This window comes from Schistocerca piceifrons, chromosome 8 (genome assembly GCF_021461385.2).
Source record: "Schistocerca piceifrons isolate TAMUIC-IGC-003096 chromosome 8, iqSchPice1.1, whole genome shotgun sequence".
Classification (NCBI taxonomy): domain Eukaryota; kingdom Metazoa; phylum Arthropoda; class Insecta; order Orthoptera; family Acrididae; genus Schistocerca; species Schistocerca piceifrons.
Genome location: NC_060145.1, coordinates 133,313,783 through 133,337,161, shown reverse-complemented (window position 1 = coordinate 133,337,161; position 23,379 = coordinate 133,313,783). Strand labels below are relative to the sequence as shown.

Sequence of the window (23,379 nt, the reverse complement as noted above, 5' to 3'; positions counted from 1 at the left end):
TACCATGTCAGATTTCTTTATATACTAGAGCTTTCAGTGCTCCCTCTATTACCATTACAAGTTAACTGTCATACTAATAGGCTATGTAGTGCTCTTGTATGTAGTTGGCTAAATTAAACAATGAAAATGGGTGCTCAATGCTGAAAGGCTACAGAGGTTGATTTATCCACAATTTAACAGAATCAGCATCATTGATAATGTTCTTCCATCACTGACCTCAACATAAGCTTTAGCAAAATACGGAATTTCTGTGATCTAGTGATATTTCAATGACAATGCAGCTAACTATATAACAAAGTTCCACATGACCTATTTTTATAGCTTATAATGACAGAGAAAGTTACTGAAAACTTGACTAGACAAACAAACCTGACATGGCAAGAAACCTGGGAAACATTATCCCAGAATGTCACCATGAAAAACTATGTTCTCATGACGGAGACGTGATAAGCTGTTTGTGAACTGTACAAGTGTGAAATAATGTATGGGGCTTGAAATGACAATCCGTACAATGTTTTTGGTAGCAAACAATGTGATTAGAAGCTACATAGTGAACTGACTATGCCTGACGCAGACTCTTACAACAATCCAAAAACACCCCACCAATGCCCACAGCACCCTATTTGCATTATGAAGGCTTCATCAAATCCTGTTGCAATTAAATTGCATGCAACTGCCCAAACAAGCTATTAGGCTCAATTCCTATCAGCAAATGAGGGAAGAGCTTCACAACTAGATGACAACTTACACTCTGAATTCAGGTGGATGGCAGAGAACACAGAACTGCAATCACAACAGCCAGTTTAAAACTTACAGGCTAAACACAAGCAAGCATCCCTGTCTCATAACATCCACAAACCAGATTAACCATGAGGAGATGACTCAACTTTAACACCAAATCAAAATGAAATAAATAAATGGGACTTCGGTTTGGCCACCACTAAAGTTGTCTGGATGACTGTGGGAAAGAAAGAGTAAAACTATGAGGGGAAAACAAAGTTTATACATTGCAATAGTGTCTATAATTGGTGAAAATTCACACCCACTGCAAAGAAATGATACCTAGGCATTGTGACAACTCTGAAGAGCCGAACCTACAAACGCCAATTGGAGAGAGCTATTCTATATTCTACTCTGAAGATCCAGCTGATTCTGCCTAGTTAAATCTTTACTGAAGTCAGCAGCTGGCTCAATTAGTTTGTAGTTTATGTCAGTCAGTGCTTACTCGAGTCAGACACCTCTTGTAACTGCAGCCAAACGTAGCTGTAACCTATCAGCTGCACAAAGACAGGCTTGTCTGCAGCACATGCAAAGCCTTTGACTAAAATCTGACGCATTTTAGAACCCTATCTACCCTGGTCAAGAACCCAGGCTACAGAGTTACCGCAGCCAGTATTAGTTACTTAATTTTGTTATTACTGTAAGAGTAAATTTTATATTAGTGTATCACTTATTGTGGATGGCTATAAATTTACATGAACTTGCTATCCATTAATTTCTACTGTCCGTGAAACTGCGAAATTTAAAATGCCATTTTTATATTCAAGCTGCCAGCATAACTTACAGTATTGATACATGATATCTGAAGATCTTTCTCAGAGATGCCCAAAGCATTTACACACATAGGAAGTTTAAAAGTTAAACAGGTCATTTGTGTTTGGGGACAGATACTTCAACTCTGAAAGCTAAATAATTTTAGTAGATGAGAATGCAGTTTTCCCATATGAGGTGCAAAGCATAGAGTGAACTCTGGGAAAAGATAGGAAATAAACTGCTCCACACTTATATGAAACTTAATAATGATTTTCTGCACAAAAAATTTATGAGTGAAGTTTTAAGATAAATATCAAGTGTGACAAGATCCATTATATTAAACATTTCCATTTCTGGATAGTCTTGTTCTTCATTTCTTGCAGTGTAAATAAAAATAAATTTGTGCACATGAAAAAGGGATGAGAGAATGATTAGGCTTTGAGGCAATTACGTCACTCTACAATCGAGACAAACAGGATAACACATCATGCATGACATGTTTATTTCAGTCTTCTCCTGCCTAAGTATTTGTAATGGCAGTGTGAAGACAATATATTAGATCTGACACACATCCATTTTCATTTTTGAACCATGTATTTTTTTAAATGATTCTGTAACTTAATCTTTCTGATACTCAGGACACTAATATATTAATGCTACAAAGAATTTATGAAAAGGTTAACTAGCATAGCATCTTAAAAATAGTGCCATGAACATAGTTGTTGAAGTGTTTACCTGCACTGCAAGTCTGTACACGTCCATCATCAACAAAACAACTCTGTTGCAAACTGGATCCTCAACTGCAAAATGAAAAAGAAAAGTAAGCAGTCATACAACATAACAGACTTATTTATGATTCTTTTTTTCAGTTTTAAGCAGTAAAGCTGACAAAAAATGTGTGTAAATAAACATCCACTGATCTGATTATAAGCTCACTTCCAAAGAACACAGCCAGCAAATAAGTATGATACAGCTGACAATATGCACAATTCTTGGGAAAAAATAGGATTGCCACAGATGTTGCAAATAGCAACACAAGAGTATAATTTCAATCAAACTTTTACTATTTAATTTTGTCTGGATAATGTACTTCATGCGTATATGCAGAAAAAGAGTAGGGGGCATGGGAACGGCCTCAAGGGGGAGGGGTGAGGAGGGGGCATGGGGGAGGAGACAAAGAGCTGGGGGGCATGGGGGGGGGCAAGTGCGGAGCCGGCATGGGGAAGAGAGGCGGCAGAGGAGGAGCAGGGCGGCAGAGGAGGAGCAGGGCGGCAGAGGAGGAGCAGGGCGGCAGAGGAGGAGCAGGGCGGCAGAGGAGGAGCAGGGCGGCAGAGGAGGAGCAGGGCGGCAGAGGAGGAGCAGGGCGGCAGAGGAGGAGCAGGGCGGCAGAGGAGGAGCAGGGCGGCAGAGGAGGAGCAGGGCGGCAGAGGAGGAGCAGGGCGGCAGAGGAGGAGCAGGGCGGCAGAGGAGGAGCAGGGCGGCAGAGGAGGAGCAGGGCGGCAGAGGAGGAGCAGGGCGGCAGAGGAGGAGCAGGGCGGCAGAGGAGGAGCAGGGCGGCAGAGGAGGAGCAGGGCGGCAGAGGAGGAGCAGGGCGGCAGAGGAGGAGCAGGGCGGCAGAGGAGGAGCAGGGCGGCAGAGGAGGAGCAGGGCGGCAGAGGAGGAGCAGGGCGGCAGAGGAGGAGCAGGGCGGCAGAGGAGGAGCAGGGCGGCAGAGGAGGAGCAGGGCGGCAGAGGAGGAGCAGGGCGGCAGAGGAGGAGCAGGGCGGGAAAGGAGGAGCAGGGCGGGAAAGGAGGAGCAGGGCGGGAAAGGAGGAGCAGGGTGGGAAAGGAGGAACAGGGAGAAAGGATGTGGAGGTGGACATGGAGGAGGAGGAGGAGGAGGAGGAGGAGGAGGAGGAGGGAAGAATGGAGGAGGGAAGAATGGAGGTGGATGTGGAAGGAATTGAGGAGGTGGAGGAGGAGGAGGAGGAGGAGGAGGAGTGATGGAAAAGAGAGGAGGGTGAAAGGAGAGAGAGAGAGAGATAGCTAAAAGGAGGGAGGGAGGGAGGGATGGAGGGGGAGAGAGAGAGGTGGGTGTGAGGGAGAGAGGGGAGAGTGTGTGTTAAAGGACTTAGAGGGGGGGAGTGGTCATAGTGGGTGGTGAAGGACATAGAGGCGGGATAAAGTACACCGTGGAGAGGGGGTTAAAGGAGAGAAGGAAATAAGAGGGGAATTACAGAGTGAAACCAAAATTTGCCATTTATTAACAGATTCCAGTGGATGTAGGTTTCAATAGTTATACAGTACTGAAGACACTTGCAAAGACAGATTAACATGGAGAGTTGAATCAAACCAACCTTTATGCTGGAGACCACAATATGACATGCCAGTACTTTTATTTTCTTTGAAGTGTATTCATCTGTTTCCGATTTGTCATATCATAAAGGAGCAACAGTAATGCTTTGTATTGCATTTGATAAGCGAACTCATTTTTTACATAAAGCATAAAATAACCACCATACCACCAAACACACGAATGACAGATGTTCATGATGTACTGCAAATGCTTTTGTCCTTATTTATCACAGATCAATCATTGGTATTCACAACAGTTAAGATTTTTATTATTTACATCTACTCACTTTTCTTGGTTGGATCAATTCTATCTGTGTATATGTAATTTAAGACCATTTCGAATGCCTCAGGAACTGCATCACGCAATCTCACTTCCAGAAGTGGTAAGTCTTTAAATGATACTTGTGTTGTGCCAAAAACCTGCAATCACGTAAAAATTAATATGCTGGAATATTTAAAATAATTTTTTATGAGGTAATTCCATATTTCAAATGTTAGAACACAAGCGTATAATACTTAAGCCTGGTGATAGGATTATACTCAAAAAACAAAACTGAATATAAAAATGGTAGTGAATATGTCTGGTGCAAAGAAAATAATGTAAGGAGTAAAGGTAACAAATCAGCAAACAGTAAAGGTGTTGAGCCTTGAAAACTGAATAAGATTGACATACTTGAATAAGAACCGATAGGTAAGGCCAAAGAGGACAGGAGGCACTGTAATTGGAGGAATAGGGATACGGACTGTAAGATATCAAGATGATGAAGTAACACACTGATGGAATCAGAAGAGGAGCTAAAGCACATGTTTTTGGGTACTGCAAGAAAGGGTTAGGGGTATGGAATGAAGATAAAAATAGGAAAGACAAAAGTGAAGGGGACAGGCTATAAGGAAGGATCAGTTAACATATCTGTAGACAGAAGAGAGAGAGAATATCATTTCTGTACCTGGTAAGTTTAATGACATGTAGAAGAAGAAATGAGGATGATATATATTGGTCAGAAGGCATTTAAAAATGTGAACCAATTTCCAACAGAAGAATTCTAATTGAGCTGAGGATAAGATCTGCTAAATTTTATGTCTTGAGCATAGGGAAAAAAAGGAAGAAGAAAGATATTTATAATGTTTTGAAATGTAGCTATGAAGAATCCTTAAAGTGAAGTGGACAGAAAGACTTAGGAATGAAGAAGTAATGAAGAAAACAGAAGAAGAAGTAAGATTATTTAGCAGAGGTCAGAAAGAGGAAAACCCTGGCTGGGACGCATACTGCATATGAATTGTCTACAACAAAGAATTATAGAGGCAAAAATGGAAGGAATGGGAGGAAGAGAAAGGAAAAGAATTGGAATGATGGACAAGATTATACATTGATGAACATACAAACAGACAAAGGAAGATGTTCAGAACATTATAGGTGAGCCTTCAGTTGACACCTGTCATAAGACAGATATTAAGAAGAAGAAGAAGAAGAAGATGAAGAAGAAGAACAGAGCCTGACCAGTCTGCTTTTTTTTCTAAAATTTTTGTAACACAGAATCCCACAATAACATATTATTGCCACATGAACATGCATTTAAATCAAGTGTTTTCTTAATAAATAAGAAATCTGTACGTATCTACTTTCACAAAACTTACCGAAGGTCCAATTCACTCCCTGCCTTACCACTAACTGAAATGAAATTCTGTTTATACCTGCATACGAGTAGAGATATGATGGCACATATTTTGAATCAACTCAACTCGTCGGCATGACAGTCCTTGCAGAATCTTGGCATCCTTTATCACCTACCTCCATTCCTCTCTGTCCACAACTTGCCTTCTCAACTCCTGACTCCCATAGCTTTGAGATACTTCTCCACATCTTCAAGCCACCTTTTTCTGTGTTATCATCATCTTCCCCTTCTCTCTTTGGGCTTTCCTACAGACACTTTCTTAACACTGAGTTTCTAGCATTCCTCATAAGTGACCAGTCCATCTTACTCCTCCTTGCTAGATTTTCAATACAATATTCATCTGTTCTCACTACTCCACATATTTTTCTCAAAATCTTCCTTTCCCACGTTAATAACCAGTCTCCCTCCTTTCCAATAATCAACCAGCCTTGTGATCCATACATTACTATATGTCATAATACAGTCAAATATATTTTGATTTTTGTATTCCCACTAACATTTCTTGCCTTGAATATATCCTGCAAGGAATAATAGCACTGGTTTCCACTTTCTATCCTTTTTTGAGTTTCTGCTGCTGTGCTATCTCTTCTGTTACTATAGAACTTAGATATTTCAACTTTTTCACTCTTTGGTACTCTTTCCCATTTACTTTTACTGATGTCTCTCCTCTACCCCACCAATATCTCCCACCATCATACACTTTGTTTTACCTATAATCACTTTCAGTCCTAACTTCCATGGTGCTGCCTCCATTGCAGGACAACTATACTTCAAAGCTCTGATATTCATTGCAATTAATCAGTGTGTGCCGCCACCTGGACATGCTGGTTAAATATTGTTCCCTCTGGGTTTGTTGTCATTTGTTGAATTACCTTCTCTAGTGCTAAGGTAAAGAGCAGCACTGACACCACATATCCCTGCTCCAGCCTCCTCCCCTCATAACACCATTGAGCTCTATTCCAACCTTGCAAACTGTTGCTTTCATTGTCATTTTGGTCCACCTCACTAATTTTAGTGAGATTCTAAAATCCTTCAAACTTTGGAGAATCTTATTCGTTTAGGCTGTCATATTGTCACATAGAAGAAGGTGTAATTAGATGAATGACGAACACTAACTTCACTTAACGAAGGTTTATTCACCACTTGCACATACAAGAGCGCGGAGCGAACTGTCTCTGGCCAGAACACACACAGTATATATACATCTAAAAACAAAGATGATGTGACTTACCAAACGAAAGTGCTGGCAGGTCGATAGACACACAAACAGACACAAACATACACACAAAATTCAAGCTTTCGCAACAAACAGTTGCTTCTTCAGGAAAGAGGGAAGGAGAGGGAAAGACAAAAGGATGTGGGTTTTAAGGGAGAGGGTAAGGAGTCATTCCAATCCCGGGAGCGGAAAGACTTACCTTAGGGGGGAAAAAAGGATAGGTATACACTCGCACACACACACACACATATCCATCCGCACATACACAGACACACAGTATATATACAGCTACAGAACATTCCAGTACAACGATTCTTGACATTTGTGGATACTTCTAGAATGTACTCGAACCGAATATAGAAATTAAAATTGTACAGTCCAGTTGAGTTTTGAACTCATGACCCTTCATGCAACACTTTAGTATTATAACCACTTCATCATGGTGCTACTCGGCTTCTTCTGCGACATTGCTCCCTCCTTAAGTGAACAGCGTCTCAGTGTTACATCCTCCTAGTCCGGGAACAAGTCATCGGTCCTGCATACTCAGACTCTTCGTGACTGATTCTTGCCCTGGCGGTGATCTTCTTACAAGGGAACCTCCCCATCGCACCCCCCTCAGATTTAGTTATAAGTTGGCACAGTGGACAGGCCTTGAAAAACTGAACACAGATCAATCGAGAAAACAGGAAAAAGGTGTGTGGAACTATGAAAAATATACGAACTGAGTAGTCCTCACGGAAGATAAGCAACATCAAGGACGGTGTTAGCTCAGGAGCGCCGTGGTCCTGTGGTTAGCGTGAGCAGCTGCGGAACGAGAGGTCCTTGGTTCAAGTCCTCCCCTGAGTGAAAAGTTTAATTTTTTAATTCAGACAATTATCAAAGTTCAGGCACTAACACATAATCAACTTCGCTCTCCAAAATTCCAGGACATGTTCAGATTTGCTAGGACATTTGCAGGATTTGACGGTCTACACACGGAAAAATTTGAAAACGTTAAAAACATATGTTTTGACCGAGCACAGGGAAAACTGTGCGACTGTGAAACTGTTGCATTCATTTGTTGCAGTTTATGTCACAAACACTAATGTTTTCATCACCTAAAGCAGGCTAGGTAGAAGAATCTTTTTACCCATTCGCCAAGTGTACAAGTTAGGTGGGTCAACAACATATTCCTGTCACATGCACATGCCGTCACCAGTGTCGTATAGAATATATCAGATGTGTTTTCCTGTGGAGGAATCAGTTGACCTATGATCTTGCGATCAAATGTTTTCGGTTCCCATTGAAGAGGCACGTCCTTTCGTCTACTAATCACACGGTTTTGCAGTGCAGTCGCAAAACACAGACACTAAACTTATTAAAGTGAACAGAGACATCAATGAACGAACGGACAGATCATAACTTTGCGAAAATAAAGAAACTAAACTTTTCACTCGAGGGAAGACTTGAACCTAGGATCTCTCGTTCCGCAGCTGCTCACACTAACCACGGCGCTCCTGAGCTCACACTATCTATGATGTTGCCTATCTTGCGCATGGACTACTCAGTTTGTATATTTTGCTTATTTTTTTCATGGTTCCACACAACTTCTTCCTGTCTTCTCGACTGATCTGTGTTCAGTTTTTCAAGGCCTATCCACTGTGCCAACTCATAAATAAATCTGAGGTGGGTGCGATGGGGAGGTTCCCTTGTTAGAACTTCTTTTGCGGCTACACTCTTTGTCACCTTTCCGCATGTTGCCTGTCGTTAGACCTCCAAATTTACCCTCGGTTTCAGGATCCTTATAGGGCTTCATTCGAAGGACGTAGACCGTACCTCTGATCTTTCGTCATCTTCCGTCAGGGTCGAAATCTTCAACTTTGTAAGTAACATCAGGCAACTGTCGTACAACCTTACAAGGTCCACAGTAGCGCCTAAGGAGCTTCTCAGAGAGACCAACCTTCCGAACAGGAGTGAAGATCCAGACGAGGTCTCCAGGCTGGTACACAACAGGGCGTTGGCTCGCGTCATACCTTTCGCGATTGTTTTCTTGAGCCTGCAGCGTGCGGAGTCGAGCTAACTGCCGAGCTTCCTCAGCTCTGGTTAACACCTGGCCGATGTAGTTGTCATCCACGTCATCAGGATTTAACAGAAACAGTGTCCATCATCGTAGTCGCCTCACACCCACGCACCAGGGAAAATGGCATAAATCCTGTGGTGTATTGTAGGCAAATGTCACGAAAGGTAGCACCTCATCCCAGTTGCACTGCTCAACATTGGCGAATATTGATAGCATGTTGGCCAAGGTCTTATTACGGCATTCAGTAAGCCCATTAGTTTGCGGATGGTAGGCAGTAGTCATGTGATGAGTAATGTTGCACCAACGGTTTATGTCTGTCACAACAATCCATTGAAAAACTTTCCCTTGATCCGTAATTAACGACCTTGGGCCACCGTGTTTTAATACAATGTCTTCAACAATGAATTTAGCTACCTCGAATGCTTCGGCTGTTTTCACGGCTTTTGTAATGGCATAGTGTGTCAGATAATCAATGCAAACAATAATCCATTGATTGCCATTAGCAGACATTGGAAATCGTCCTAGCTCAGTCCGAACACGCTGGAAATGCGTTTCAGCTGGTGGAATTGGTATGAGTCGGCCAGGTGGTTCCTGAGGAACTGCCATTCTCCTCTGGCACACTCAACAGTGTGACACATAGTGATGGACTCTCCTAAAGAAACCTGGCCAGAAAAATCTCTTGCGGATCCTATCATATGTCTTAATAAACCTACTTGCCCAGCCTCAGGTGTGTCAGGGAATATCTGTAGAACATCTAAGCCCATGTGTTTAGGAATCACTGGTAGCCTCCACAGGAATCAAAGTTTTTCTTGCAAAGTAATCCATTAACGGCATTAAATTGTCCTTTCACATCCTCTGACCAGTTTAAGGCAAGCATAATTTGAGATACCTTGGCGTCCTCCTCCTGCTCAGCTGAGAGATCCTAGAGTGCAGCGAGACAGTCACTATCTTCATCAAAGTCCTGAGTCTTGATGGTCTTCCTCAGGGTTTCTTGAGAGACAGTCAGCATCCTGTTGTTTTCTTCCACTTTTGTACACTATGGTAATATCATACTCTTGAAGACGTAGTGCCCATCTGGCAAGTCATCCTGTTGGATCCTTAAGACCTGTCAACCAACAAAGTGAATGATGGTCTGTAACAACTGTGAATGGCCTTCCATAGAGATACTGCCGAAACTTGCACATGGCCCAGATCACAGCAAGACATTCTCTTTCTGTAGCTGAGTAGTTTTTCTCAGCTTTTGTAAGTGTCCTAGAAGCATAGGCTATAACCTTCTCTTTTCCATCCATAATTTGCAGCAGAACAGCACCGATCCCATACCTGCTGGCAACTGTGTATAGTTCTGTAGGTGCTCTCTCATCACACAGACCAAGTACAGGGTCAGTCATCAGAGCTTTTCACAGCACATCAAAAGAATCTTGTTGAGCACCACCCTAGATAAATTTAGCATCAGCCTTTAACAACTCTTGGAGTGACCTGGCCTTGACACAAAAGTCTTTGATAAAACAACAGTATAAGAACATAACCCAAGGAAGCTTCTCACATCTCTAATACTTTTAGGAATAAGAAATTCCGTTATAGATCTCACCTTTTCTGGGTCTGGCAGCACACCTTCGTTTGACACAAGGTGTCCAAGTGTTTTGATTTCTTTTGCTCCAAAGAGACACTTTCTTGGATTAAAATTCAGTCCGCCTTGTTGGAGACACTTAAGAATGGCCCTCAGTCTTTTTATGTGTTCATCAAATGTCTCTGAGAACACTGTAATGTCATCTAAATAACAAAGACACATCTTCCACTTCAGATGACTTAGAAGATTATCCATCATCTGTTCAAAAGTTGCTGGTGCACTACATAAACCAAACGACATTACCTTAAACTCATATAGGCCCTCAGGGGTGATGAATGCAGTTTTCTCACGATCAGCCTCATCTACTTCAATATGCCAGAATCCCGAGTACATGTCCATGGTTGAGAAAAACTTAGCCCCCTTCAGACAATCTAGTGTATCGTCAATTCGTGGAAGAGGGTAAGCGTCCTTTTTAGTTATCTTAGTAAGCTTCCTGTAATCAACACAAAAGTGCCAACTGCCATCCTTCTTCCTGACGAGGACCACTGGTGACGACCATGGGCTCTGCGAAGGCTGAATGATGTCATTCTTCTTCATTTTCTCTACCTTGTTGAGAATTATTCAACATTCCATTGCTGATACACAGTATGCTCTCTGGCTTATTGGTTGATGGTCTTCCGTGCTAATCCGGTGCTTCTCCATCGATTTGTCTAATTTGCTCTTCACCTGTGGATTGAAGCATTCAGAGAACTCTTGAAGAATGGCAAGTAGCTTCTTCTGTTGCTCCTTAGTGAGGTCTGGTGATAGTCAAGCTAGAAGATTTTGTCTCATCATGGCAGCACTAATTTTGCCCACAGACTCAGCATGGGAGGTTTCTATGATGCTCAGCTGTTCTTCAGTTAACAGCTCAGCGTTTGCTACACCCATGCATCTTGAAAGGATCTGTGGTTCTCAGCCACAGTTAACTATCCACAATTCACCAAATCTGCTCTTAAATGAGACAACAGAGGCTGGGATGACCAACTTATTCTTCAGTGATATGCTTCTCTTACATTCCCCTACAAGATCCATGGGTTGATGCATGGTATGACACATGATAATTACCTTTCTAGCGCTGACTGCAGGAATGATTACTTCATCCAGCACACAGTCTCAACACACTCGAATGCGCGTCTTCCTGTCCACAGTATCTCATCTTGTCTAGAATAATCTTAGAGCGACCACAATCTATAATTGCCTAGAAGCTTTCAAAAAGTCCCATCCGAGAACGACGTCATGACTATACTCTTGTAAGACGATGAATTCTATGGGTTGTGTATGGCCGCTTACATCCTCATGAATGACATTTTCCTGTACGTTTTACAAATTTCCCATTAGCCGTCTTCAGCAGAGATGTTTAGCTATCGATGAATAAGGTTTTCTGCAACTGGCAAAGGTACTTCTCTGAAATAACTGAATACGACACTCCAGAGACCACAAGAGCTTGGGCTTGAGGATATCTATCCACGAGGATATCTACGTCATTTCCTATCATTTTTGTAGTGATTGATGGCAGAGGATTTCTCTCTTCGGTGGCCTTACCTCCAAGGAAGGTAGCACCCTTTAGTTTTCCATGCTGCGGCAGCTAGGTGATCAGCTGGAGCTTCTTAACAGCGATGGAGACCTTGATTGGTGTGTTGGGGAGTGTTCTCTCCAGTGGTTAGCTTGCGGCGATGGTGACCTACATCGTCCTGCGCCCACATCATCTTATTCATCTTTGTCGTCCCGGAGTTGGCGTCAGCTAAGATCGGTCTGCCGTCTTCTGGCAAGGGTATCATCAAATATTTGCTGCCTTTCTTGACAATAGCGAACCACATGTCATAGTCGTCTGCAGTGGAAACATATTGGTTGGTTAACCTGGGTCCTCCAGATGTCAGTCTTCCTGTTCCTCATGTGGCATTGTAGGAACGTAGCTCCGCCTGGGTCTCAACTTTTTCACCGTTTTAAAGGGAAATGAAGGACGAGAGATTGGGTTCAATGTCTGTTCCACTTCCTCCCTTATAACCTCTTGAAGCAGCTTGGTTTTTTGCTCGCCATGCAATCCAAGTGGCTTCTGAACTTCCTCTCTCACTATCTGACTAAGATCACTTGTGAAATCAGTTGCTTCCTTTATCACAGACATCGATACGACATTTGGAAGCCATTCAAACTTCTTGCACGTAATTCATTGTCTCACTGGCACAATTTTATGAAGTCGTCTGCTGTCGAGACCTCCCTCAGGAGTAGGGCTTGACAAATGTCCTCAGCAACGCCCTTCATGAGATGTGCAACCTTCTCTTCCTCTTTGATTCTAGGATCCACTGTTTTACACAGCTCCAAGACGTCTTGAATGTAGGATGCTGTAGATTATCCTGGACGCTGTGCCCTGCACTTTAATTTATCTTCAGCCTTGCACTTCTGTCGTCGTCTGTCGCCAAAATACTTGTGCATTTCCACCTGGAATACTTCCCAGCTTGTGAACTGCCACTCATTCTCATACCATTGCTTGGCAGTGCCCTCCAAGTAGAAAAATACGTTAGCCAAACACACTGTGTCATCCCATTTGTTAAATCTGGCTATATGCTCATATACCTTCAGACACTTGTTTGGATCTTGGCCATCGTCACCAGAGAACCTGGAAGGATGTCTCACACAGTTGCTGTCATTGTAACATCCTCTTCTTCGTCTGTCTCCAATAGATTGCAATCTGTTGAATACGGCTCAAACTCGGGTTTCTCGCCACATAAATGGCGACTGTCATGGCCTGATGGGAGCCACTGTGTCGTTGATAATGAGTGTTATCACAAGTTCCAATACCCAGTGCCTCCACCAGAATAATGTCACGTAGAAGAAGGTGTAATTAGATGAATGACAACCACCAACTTCACATAATGATGGTTTATTCAGCACTTGCACGTACAAGAGTGCAGAGTGAATTACCTCCGGCCAGAACACGTAAAGTATATAATACAGCTACAGAACATTCCACTACAATGATTCTTGACATTTGTGGATACTTCTATAATGTACTCGAACTCAATATAGAAATTAAAACTGTACAGTCCAAGTGAGTTTTGAACGCACAACCCTTCATGCAACACTTTAGTATCATAACCACTACACCATGGTGCTACTGGGCTTCTTTTGGGACAATATGCTTGTTTAAAATCAACATACAACTGATGCAGTTGCTTGTCATATTCATAAAATTTCTCAAGCACTTGTCTAAAAGAAATATTTCTCCTAAATCCAGCCTGATAATCCTCCCAGTACTGGTTCCATCCGGTATTCTAGCCGAGAGGTTAAAATCTCACTAAACACCTTACACGTTGTAACTTAAGAGTGTGATCCCAGAGTAATCCTGCACTCTGCTTTATTGTCTTTGTTACGTAATGGGCAGATTATTCCCACATTCCAATCCTCTACCATTTCTTCCTTTATCCATATTTCCTTTATTAATTCATGAACAGCCATCTTATTTCCCCCAAATTTTAATAATAATGCCATCTTCTCCTGTTGTTTTATTATTCTTTAAGTTTTTAATCGTGTTCTTCACTTCATCTATGTCTAGTGGTTCAGCTTCCTGCTCTTCTTTTTTTAATTCCAATTCCAGATTCAATTTCTTCTCTTCCTCATTCAAGATTTTGTTCTCTGCTCCCCCCCCCCCCCCCCCTTTCCATCAAGGACCTTGGAAAAATATTCTTGTCATCTTCCCAAAACTTTGCTTGTATCTCCAATCAGGCTTCCCCTCTTTACCCTTACACAAAACTGGAAGACTGCTCTTGGTTGGAATCCTCTCTTCATTTCTCTATATCTTTCACAGAACATTATCATCTCTCTATTTTCCTCCTTTCACACTGTCTTTGCTTCACCCTACGTAACTTATCTGCTCTTTTATTCTTCTCTATATAGTCTCCCACTGCTAGTCACCTTTCCTTTTGCTGCATTCTTTGTCTTGTTACATTTCTTTCTTCCATTACCAGTGAGCATTTCTCATTGAACCACTTCGATGTTCTGCCTCCCAAGCATTTATTACGTGGCTACACTGATGGCTGTTTTTAGTATCCCTCCATTTAGTGTCCACATCCCCTTCCTTCCACGTGCTCTTTCTTGTCTCAATAATCTCTTCTAATTTCTTCTTGTATTCTTCCCGATTTAAATTAATTTGTAGACTTTCTATACTGTGTTTCACTTTTTCCCCTACTCTTTTTGTTTCTTGCGATATTTATCTACTGTCTATATATGATCCACATTAAGTAATGATCTGTGTCTCCGTATGCCCCTCTACAGCTAGTAACTTCCATAAGATCCGATGTATGCCGTTTATCTATAATCACATGGTCTATATGGTTTCTTCTAATTCCATCTGGCAACAACCACGTAAATTTCTTAACATCCTTTTCTTTGATGCCTTGTGCTTGTTATCATCATTTTCTTGCCATTGATGAAGTCTATCAGCCTTAGTCCATTATTATTACTGAATTCATGAAGGCTTTCTTTTCCTATTGTGTTTGCAGACTTTGCCTTTTTTTTGCATTCAGATGCCAAGGATCATTTCTGTGTCCTGCCTTTGAACTTTGCTGATTTATGCCTTCAGTCTGGAGTAAAATGCATTCTTCTCATCTCGCTCTGTTCCTCCATAGTGGCAGATGCACATACCATTGTAACATTGAAGAATTTTTATCTTAATCTCCAAGTACACAACCTGTCTTTAACTGCTTTGAAACTAATTGTATCTGCCTTCACTGAGCTATGTATGAGAAAGCCTGTACCATGATGCCTGTATCTCTTCCACTATACATCCGCACATGTTTCCCCAATGCAACCATTCCCTATGCTTTCCATCATATTTCTTGTGGTGCAGCTATTTTCACTCTAATTTCCTGCAATTTTCCAGGTGTCTTAAGTATCTTCACATTTCAGGTGGCTATAATCATATAAATTTTCCTTCTCATTAACCTGTGTCATCATGAGACATGGCTCATCTGACTCCTCTGTTGAGGCCTCTCTGGCTTGGGTAATCCCGTCAGCAACACACCCTCAACTTCAATGAAGCATGTAAACCCTCCTGCCTGGCACTGAAGATGCCTTCCATAAGGCTGTCTCTCATGGAAGAGATACAGGGTGCTTCAAAAAGAATGACTTTATTTCAAAACTCCATATTTATCGATAAAAACAAAAATGTGATGGGCTGCAAAATACTCACAAATGCTCTGTGTGTCCACCAGCAGCACGAACAACACAGCTAAATTCATCACAATGTATCTGCTTTCACATAAGTTACGATGGCTGCTGGTCTGTTATTCACTTTGTCTCTGTCATGAGGTAACGGGGAGATGAACACACTTTCATTCACATATAATCACCCGAAGAAGAAGAGGGGGGGGGGGGGGGGAATCGCATTTGGTCATGTCTGGTGATCTTTGAGGCCAAGAATTCAGGGCACTGTCTCAAGGTCCTGTGTGCCCTATCCAGCATTGAGGCAGTGTGTCACAGAGAAACTGACATATGACGTCGTGCCAGTGTGGTGCAGCTCCATCCTGTTGGAAAATGAAGTAGTTCATTCCGGTCACTGTGTTTTTCTCAAAAAAAGAAGGAATCGTACACCTTTTTATGAGAAATGGTACAAAACACATTCACTTTAGGATAATCTCTTTCATGCTCAATAGTGCCATGAGGGTTCTGGAATACCCACATGTGCATGTTATGTTGGTTTACTTTACAACTAACATGAAATGTTGCTCCATAACAGAAAATTAACCATGGTAAAAACGTATCACCTCCTAAGTACTCTAGCAGGGAATTACTGCAGTCAACCCATTTCCTTTTGTCGCTAACCCGAAGAGCTTGCACTAATTGTAGTCTGTATAGTTTATAGACCAAACAATGCCTTAACATTCGCCAGAAAATTGTTTAAGGCACTGCCAGTTCTCTGCTAGCATGACGAGTAGACTTTCGTGGATTCTGCTCAAACGTTTGCCTAATTCTGTCCACCGTGTCATCAGAAGCATGAGACTGACCCGGACTCTTACCTTCGCACAAGCATTCTGTCTCTTCAAATTGGTGATACGAATGATGAAAGATTTTTTTGGGAGCAGGAGGATCAATGCCAAAATGCTGACAAAAAGTACAGTGGACAAGCACACTGGCTCCACTCTTTGTAGTGGATGCCATCTTACTTTTGACTGACTGAAAACTGAGAAGATGCACTGATTTATGTCTATTAGCGATTTTCTGAAACTGTAGGCCATGCCCATCGAAACAACCCATATTTCCTTGCCAGCATGCCCCAGTTTTTGTATCTACTACCATCTAAAATCAGGTCACTCATTTTGAAATACACTGTATTTTGACTGCTCAACCACAGCAGGCCATTGTCGGTTGTCATCATCTGCTGTTACTATCACCCCATGGTGGAAGACTAATGTACATCTTTTTCAGCACCAGAACCATGATATCATTCAGTTTTACATACTCTTCCTGATTACAATTACTGGGTTATTTAGTATTTTCTATGGCCCACCTGAATAGTCACATTACAGCTTGTGGCTACCAGTACTTGAGTTTTATCAAATAGAATCCGGCAGTCTCATGGATGCAAAGTACATTCTGCAATAGCTGATCTGTCTGTTTCTCCCCTTCTACAGTTGCCATTTGTTCTTATATTCATTTTTCGACTATTCTGTTGTTAGTACCCATATAAAAATCTCCACAACTATACATAATATTGTAAATTTGTGTTTTTTCAATGGTTTGCAAGCTGCCTTGACTGACTTTAGGTGTTCCTGTATCTTCCAGGTGGGTTTGTAGATTACAGTGATAATCTGTTACATCAAGTTCCTTTCTATGCAGTCAGTACTGGCAACAAAACCTAGGCTTTCACAAATATCTGTACATCACTGTAATCTTTTTGTGGTTGTCTTAACGCTCTGTGTCTCAGTGGAAGAACATCCATTCTTGATCACTGCACTGGTACAACATTCCAATTCTGCGTCTGGCAGTTCTAGTTGACATATGATCCTGGCTCTATCAGTTAATGATTTTATAACACCCTGCTTTTGTTGTAGGTGGTAATTTGAATTCTGGTGTAAGTAACAGCATATGTGCGTGGGTTTCCTGGATATCATGTGACATAAGCTACCACCCTCTTTCTTGAAGACTAGTGTATCAAGAAGATGTAATCTTCTATGTACCTTCTCTTCCATAGTAAACAAACATCAGATTAATCTCATTCAGATGTGCATGAAAATGATATAGTTCCTCTCTGCTGCATTTCCACAACCACATGTTGTTGGCAGTTTCTCGAATTACTCCATGTAAAAACTTGCAATCACCAGGCTGAAGGCACACCCCGTAGCTATGCCATGAGTCTGTTCACAGAACCTAATGTTCTATTTGTAGTATGTGATCATGATACAATACTTGAATAGTTAAGCAGGCAAAATTCAATTCAACTGTTCTAACACAACCTCATTAAGCAAAACTGTGATAAACAGTGCTAGCACATAAAAACTAACAACCATGTCCTCTGGTGAACGACTATGCCATTTAATTTACTAATGAAATGTGCCACATTCTTGATGTAAATTTTATTGGCTCACATGTGGTCATAGTAGTGTTGTCAAGAGTTTAGCACTGGAATGGGTGGGTGAACCAATTCAGTTGTGCTACCACCACAACTTTATGGGCTGCTGAAAACTCATAAAAAACATATTCCATTGATTTGCCAATACATTTGATTATGTGAGATGGGATGCAGCATTCATAGTTGCTTCCAACAGATCAGATTGTTAATAAAGTTTTTTACTTGGAGGCTATGAGAAAATTGCGTAACTGTGTGCTGAAAAAAGGCTCAATCTATGACACATGATAAACTGGTTCTGCCACCATGACAATTCTCAGTCACATACCCCTCTCAGAGTGTCCCTTTCTAGCCAGAAACTGCGTGACTACTTTACCCTACACAGCTTACTCATCTGATCTGCAATGATGAACTAAAACATTACATCCACCTGCTTAATAGCATGTTGGTACACTTTGAAATGCAATATGGCAGTTATTCTGTGTGGCATGTATTCACGAAGTCCTTGGTTGGTTTCCAGAGATACGTGGCACAAGATGTGTATGCACAGATCACACAATTACTATAAATTAAGCATCAATAGTTTGTGGGTGTGGAGTCGATTCCTGATAACATTCCAGATTTATTGCATTGGGTCCAGATCAGGCAAATCTGATGGCCAAGAAATCAACATGAGTTTGCAATCATATTCCTCAAACCACTGTAGCATGATCCTAGCATTGGGAACTGGACAGTTATACTGCTGGAAAATGACATCACACTTGGGTAGACATCAAGCATTAAGGGATGCACATAATCCACAGTTGTCCAGTGCCTTTGGTTACTATCAGGATGTCCGCCATAGCTTAACACTACCTCCATTGGCCTTTGGTGTATGCTTCAAGCAGCTGTTCGTTTGGATGATGGAGTATCTGGACTTACCATTCACCAGTTGTAACAAGAAACATCATTCATCTGACAAGGTGATATGTTTCCAGTGATCCATGGTCCATTATCAGTTATATTGTGCCCACTGCAATTAAAAATTGGGTCGACATGGGATGTAGGGGGTCATCAAGTGTGGAGACCCGCATTCAACAATGTACACCGAATGATGTGCTCCAATACACTTCAGCCTCCACCAATATTGTACGATGCCACAGACCACCACCTATCCCATTTTACAGAGCTGGCAAGCATCAAATCTCCACATTCTGTGACGAAGAGCGAATATCCAACACCTTGCCACTGTCCTTCAATCCGTTTCCATACATGCTGGTGACAGTAGCATGCAAACAGCCAAGCAGCTTCTCCATTTCTGGGATGCTTGTTCCCAGGGGCAGGGACATAACAATTTTCTCTTTGTCAAAACCGCTGATGTTAGAGGATTCACCCATTTGCAGCCCCTATCATCACTGGAATGATTCCCCATCATCTTTGTTCCGTTTATATCCTTTCCTTACCACGTCACATGCCAATAATGCTGCCAGGTGGCATTCATTTCTGACAATGGGTGGTGGTCATAATGTTCTGGCATACTGGTGTAGTTCCGTGTAGTTTCTTCTGCTTGCATCTGAATACAAGCATGAGAGGACATTGATTTGGTTATGGGTCAGTGGACTAGGAAAGAATGAGGTAAGAGCTGTTAACAGTCACTGTATAAGAATATAAAAAATGTTTGCAACAATGGATTCACAGATTGGTCAGATATGCTGTATATAATGGAAACTACTTCTAAGTTAATAGGATAGTCACGCAATTCCAACTCTGTTGGCACCCGGATCAGCAACTCGATGTATTGTAAAAGAAGATCTATTATGTACAGTCAAACATTACAGTTGTAGGAATGTTCTACAAGATTTAGTGCACTACTGTAATTTGTTCACACAAAATGCTCAAAAAATTATTTATGTAACCAAACATTTTGTATTTCATGTTTTGTTGATAACACTGTACCTTCTAATGTAGGCAATTATTTGAGAATGAAAGAAAATGTTCGAAACTAGTCAACAATAAAAATATTATTTCAATCTGACAGAAACCTTAATTAATAAGTTACTGGAAAGATAAGTTTTGTAAAAAAATTAAAATACATAGCCTATAAAAAAATACCCTTTTCCTGTTTTATTCCCACCTTATTTATTCAGTACACAAGAGTTGTTACCTTTTCAAGGTGTTTGTCACGGGCTTCACGAGCCTGTCTGATACGGGCCCTCAGCCACTGGGAACGTGCAGCTACCATTGCAAGGTGAGCAGGAATCTTCACTTCTTCTGTCCCAACAACAAACTCAACATCACAAAACTGTCGACTTTCTAGCAGCTTACCAAAGTCTTCATGAAGTGTACACTTTGGGTAACATGAGAACTGTAAGCAAATAAATTACATTAATGGAGAAATTTAGCACTAATAGAATATACATGACTGTATTTGCATTAAACAAAAATATTTGATACCTTTCATAATTATTTCCCCACCAGTCAACAGATACATTCACCCTGTAGTCACATTTTTAGAATGTTAGTTTATGGAACAAAATAATAATAATAATAATAATAATAATAATAATAATAATAATTATAATAATTATAATAATAATAATTATTATTATTATTATTCTTTCTTTCTTTCTTTTCTCAGACGTTATGTCTGGTCAAAAATGGAAAGTGACGCGGACCTTGATCAAGCGTGACTTCCTTTTAACTGTACGGTATATGTTATATTGCATTTAGGAACTTTCGGGTGATTGAACATGTAACAATAATTACGGATTTCTGTAGTTGTATATATAAGTTTGGATGTAGCTGTATTGCATTGATGTACTGGTGGATATTGTGTGGTATGACTCCTATAGTTGATAGTATAATTGGTATAATGTCAACTTTATTCTGATGCCACATGTCCTTGACTTCCTCAGCAGGTTGGATGTATTTTTCAATTTTTTCTCCTGTTTTCTTTTGTATATTTGTTGTATTAGGTATGGATATTTCGATTAGTTGTGTTAATTTCTTCTTTTTATTGGTGAGTATGATGTCAGGTTTGTTATGTGGTGGTGTTTTATCTGTTATAATGGTTCTGTTCCAGTATAATTTGTATTCATCATTCTCCAGTACATTTTGTGGTGCATACTTGTATGTAGGAACGTGTTGTTTTATAAGTTTATATTGTAAGGCAAGCTGTTGATGTATTATTTTTGCTACATTGTCATGTCTTCTGGGGTTTTCTGTATTTGCTAGTATTGTAATCCGCTTGTGATGTGATCTACTGTTTCTATTTGTTGCTTGCAAAGTCTGCAGTTATCTGTTGTGGTATTGGGATCTTTAATAATATGCTTGCAGTAGTATCTGGTGTTTATTGTTTGATCCTGTATTGCAATCATGAATCCTTCCGTCTTACTGTATATATTGCCTTTTCTTAGCCACGTGTTGGATGCATCTTGATCGATGTGTGGCTGTGTTAGATGATACGGGTGCTTGCCATGTAGTGTTTTCTTTTTCCAATTTAATTTCTTCGTATCTGTTGATGTTATGTGATCTAGAAGGTTGTAGAAGTGGTTATGAAATTGCAGTGGTGTAGCCGATGTATTTATATGAGTGATTGCTTTGTGTATTTTGCTAGTTTCTGCGCATTCTAGAAAGAATTTTCTTAAATTGTCTACCTGTCCATAATGTAGGTTTTTTATGTCGATAAATCCCCTTCCTCCTTCCTTTCTGCTTAATGTGAATCTTTCTGTTGCTGAATGTATGTGATGTATTCTATATTTGTGGCATTGTGATCGTGTAAGTGTATTGAGTGCTTCTAGGTCTGTGTTACTCCATTTCACTACTCCAAATGAGTAGGTCAATATTGGTATAGCATAAGTATTTATAGCTTTTGTCTTGTTTCTTGCTGTCAATTCTGTTTTCAGTATTTTTGTTAGTCTTTGTCTATATTTTTCTTTTAGTTCTTCTTTAATATTTGTATTATCTATTCCTATTTTTTGTCTGTATCCTAGATATTTATAGGCATCTGTTTTTTCCATTGCTTCTATGCAGTCGCTGTGGTTATCCAATATGTAATCATCTTGTTTAGCGTGTTTTCCCTTGACTATGCTATTTTCTTACATTTGTCTGTTCCAAAAGCCATATTTATATCATTGCTGAATACTTCTGTTATCTTTAGTAATTGGTTGAGTTGTTGATTTGTTGCTGCCAGTAGTTTTAGATCATCCATGTATAGCAAATGTGTGATTTTGTGTTGGTATGTTCCAGTAATATTGTATCCATAATTTGTATTATTTAGCATGTTGGATAGTGGGTTCAGAGCAAGGCAGAACCAGAAAGGACTTAATGAGTCTCCTTGGTATATTCCACGCTTAATCTGTATTGGCTGTGATGTGATATTATTTGAATTTGTTTGTATATTAAGTGTGGTTTTCCAATTTTTCATTACTATGTTTAGGAACTGTATCAATTTAGGATCTACTTTGTATATTTCCAATATTTATAGTAACCATGAGTGGGGTACACTATCAAAAGCTTTTTGGTAATCAATGTATGCGTAGTGTAGTGACCTTTGTTTAGTTTTAGCTTGATATGTTACCTCTGCATCTATTATCAGTTGCTCTTCACATCCTCGTGCTCCTTTGCAACAGCCTTTTTGTTCTTCATTTATAATTTTGTTCTGTGTTGTATGTGTTATTAATTTCTGTGTAATGACTGAAGTTAATATTTTGTATATTGTTGGTAGGCATGTTATGGGGCAATATTTAGCTGGGTTTGCTGTGTCTGCTTGATCTTTAGGTTTCAGATAAGTTATTCCATGCGTAAGTGTATCAGGGAATGTGTATGGGTCTGCAATGTAGCTGTTAAATAATTTAGTTAGATGTGAATGTGTTGATGTGAACTTATTTAGCCAGAAATTTGGTATTTTATCTGTTCCAGGGGCTTCCCAATTGTGAGTAGAATTAATTGCTTGGGTGACTTCATGTTGCAAAATTATCACTTCACGCATCCGCGGTATCATCTTGTATGTGTCTGTTTCTGCTTGTATCCACCGTGCATGCTTGTTATGTTGTACCGGGTTTGACCATATGTTGCTCCAGAAGTGTTCCATGTCTGTTATGCTTGGTGGGTTGTCTATTTTAATGTGTGTGTTATCTATTGTCTGGTAAAATTTCTTCTGGTTTGTGTTGAATGTTTGGTTTTGTTTCCTTCTATTTTCACTCTTTTTTTGTATCTTCTAAGTCGTTTGGCCAATGCTTGTAATTTCTGCTTCTTTTCATCTAATTGCTCTATCGCTTCTTGTTGTGAGATTTTACCTAACCTTTTTCGTTTTTTTTTCTGGTATTTCATTTCTTATAAATTGTGTTAGCTGTCCGATTTCTTTTCTCAGTTTTTCTATTCTGATCTGTTGCCTGTGTTGCCATGCTGGTTTTGTGG

The 23,379-nt window shown here is 40.5% G+C and overlaps 1 protein-coding gene across 2 annotated transcripts in view; it reads right to left on the bottom strand.

Annotated features, from left to right (window-relative positions):
• The window catches only part of LOC124711825 (leucine-zipper-like transcriptional regulator 1), a 158,052-nt gene that overhangs the window by 73,837 nt on the left and 60,836 nt on the right, over window positions 1-23,379 (bottom strand). For both annotated transcript variants that reach the window (XM_047242053.1, XM_047242054.1), the window contains exons 9-11: window positions 20,126-20,326; window positions 4,155-4,287; window positions 2,269-2,333 (exon numbers count right to left, since the gene is read on the bottom strand). In XM_047242053.1, coding sequence (XP_047098009.1) covers window positions 2,269-2,333; window positions 4,155-4,287; window positions 20,126-20,326 — 399 coding nt within the window. The remainder of the gene's footprint in view (window positions 1-2,268; window positions 2,334-4,154; window positions 4,288-20,125; window positions 20,327-23,379) is intronic.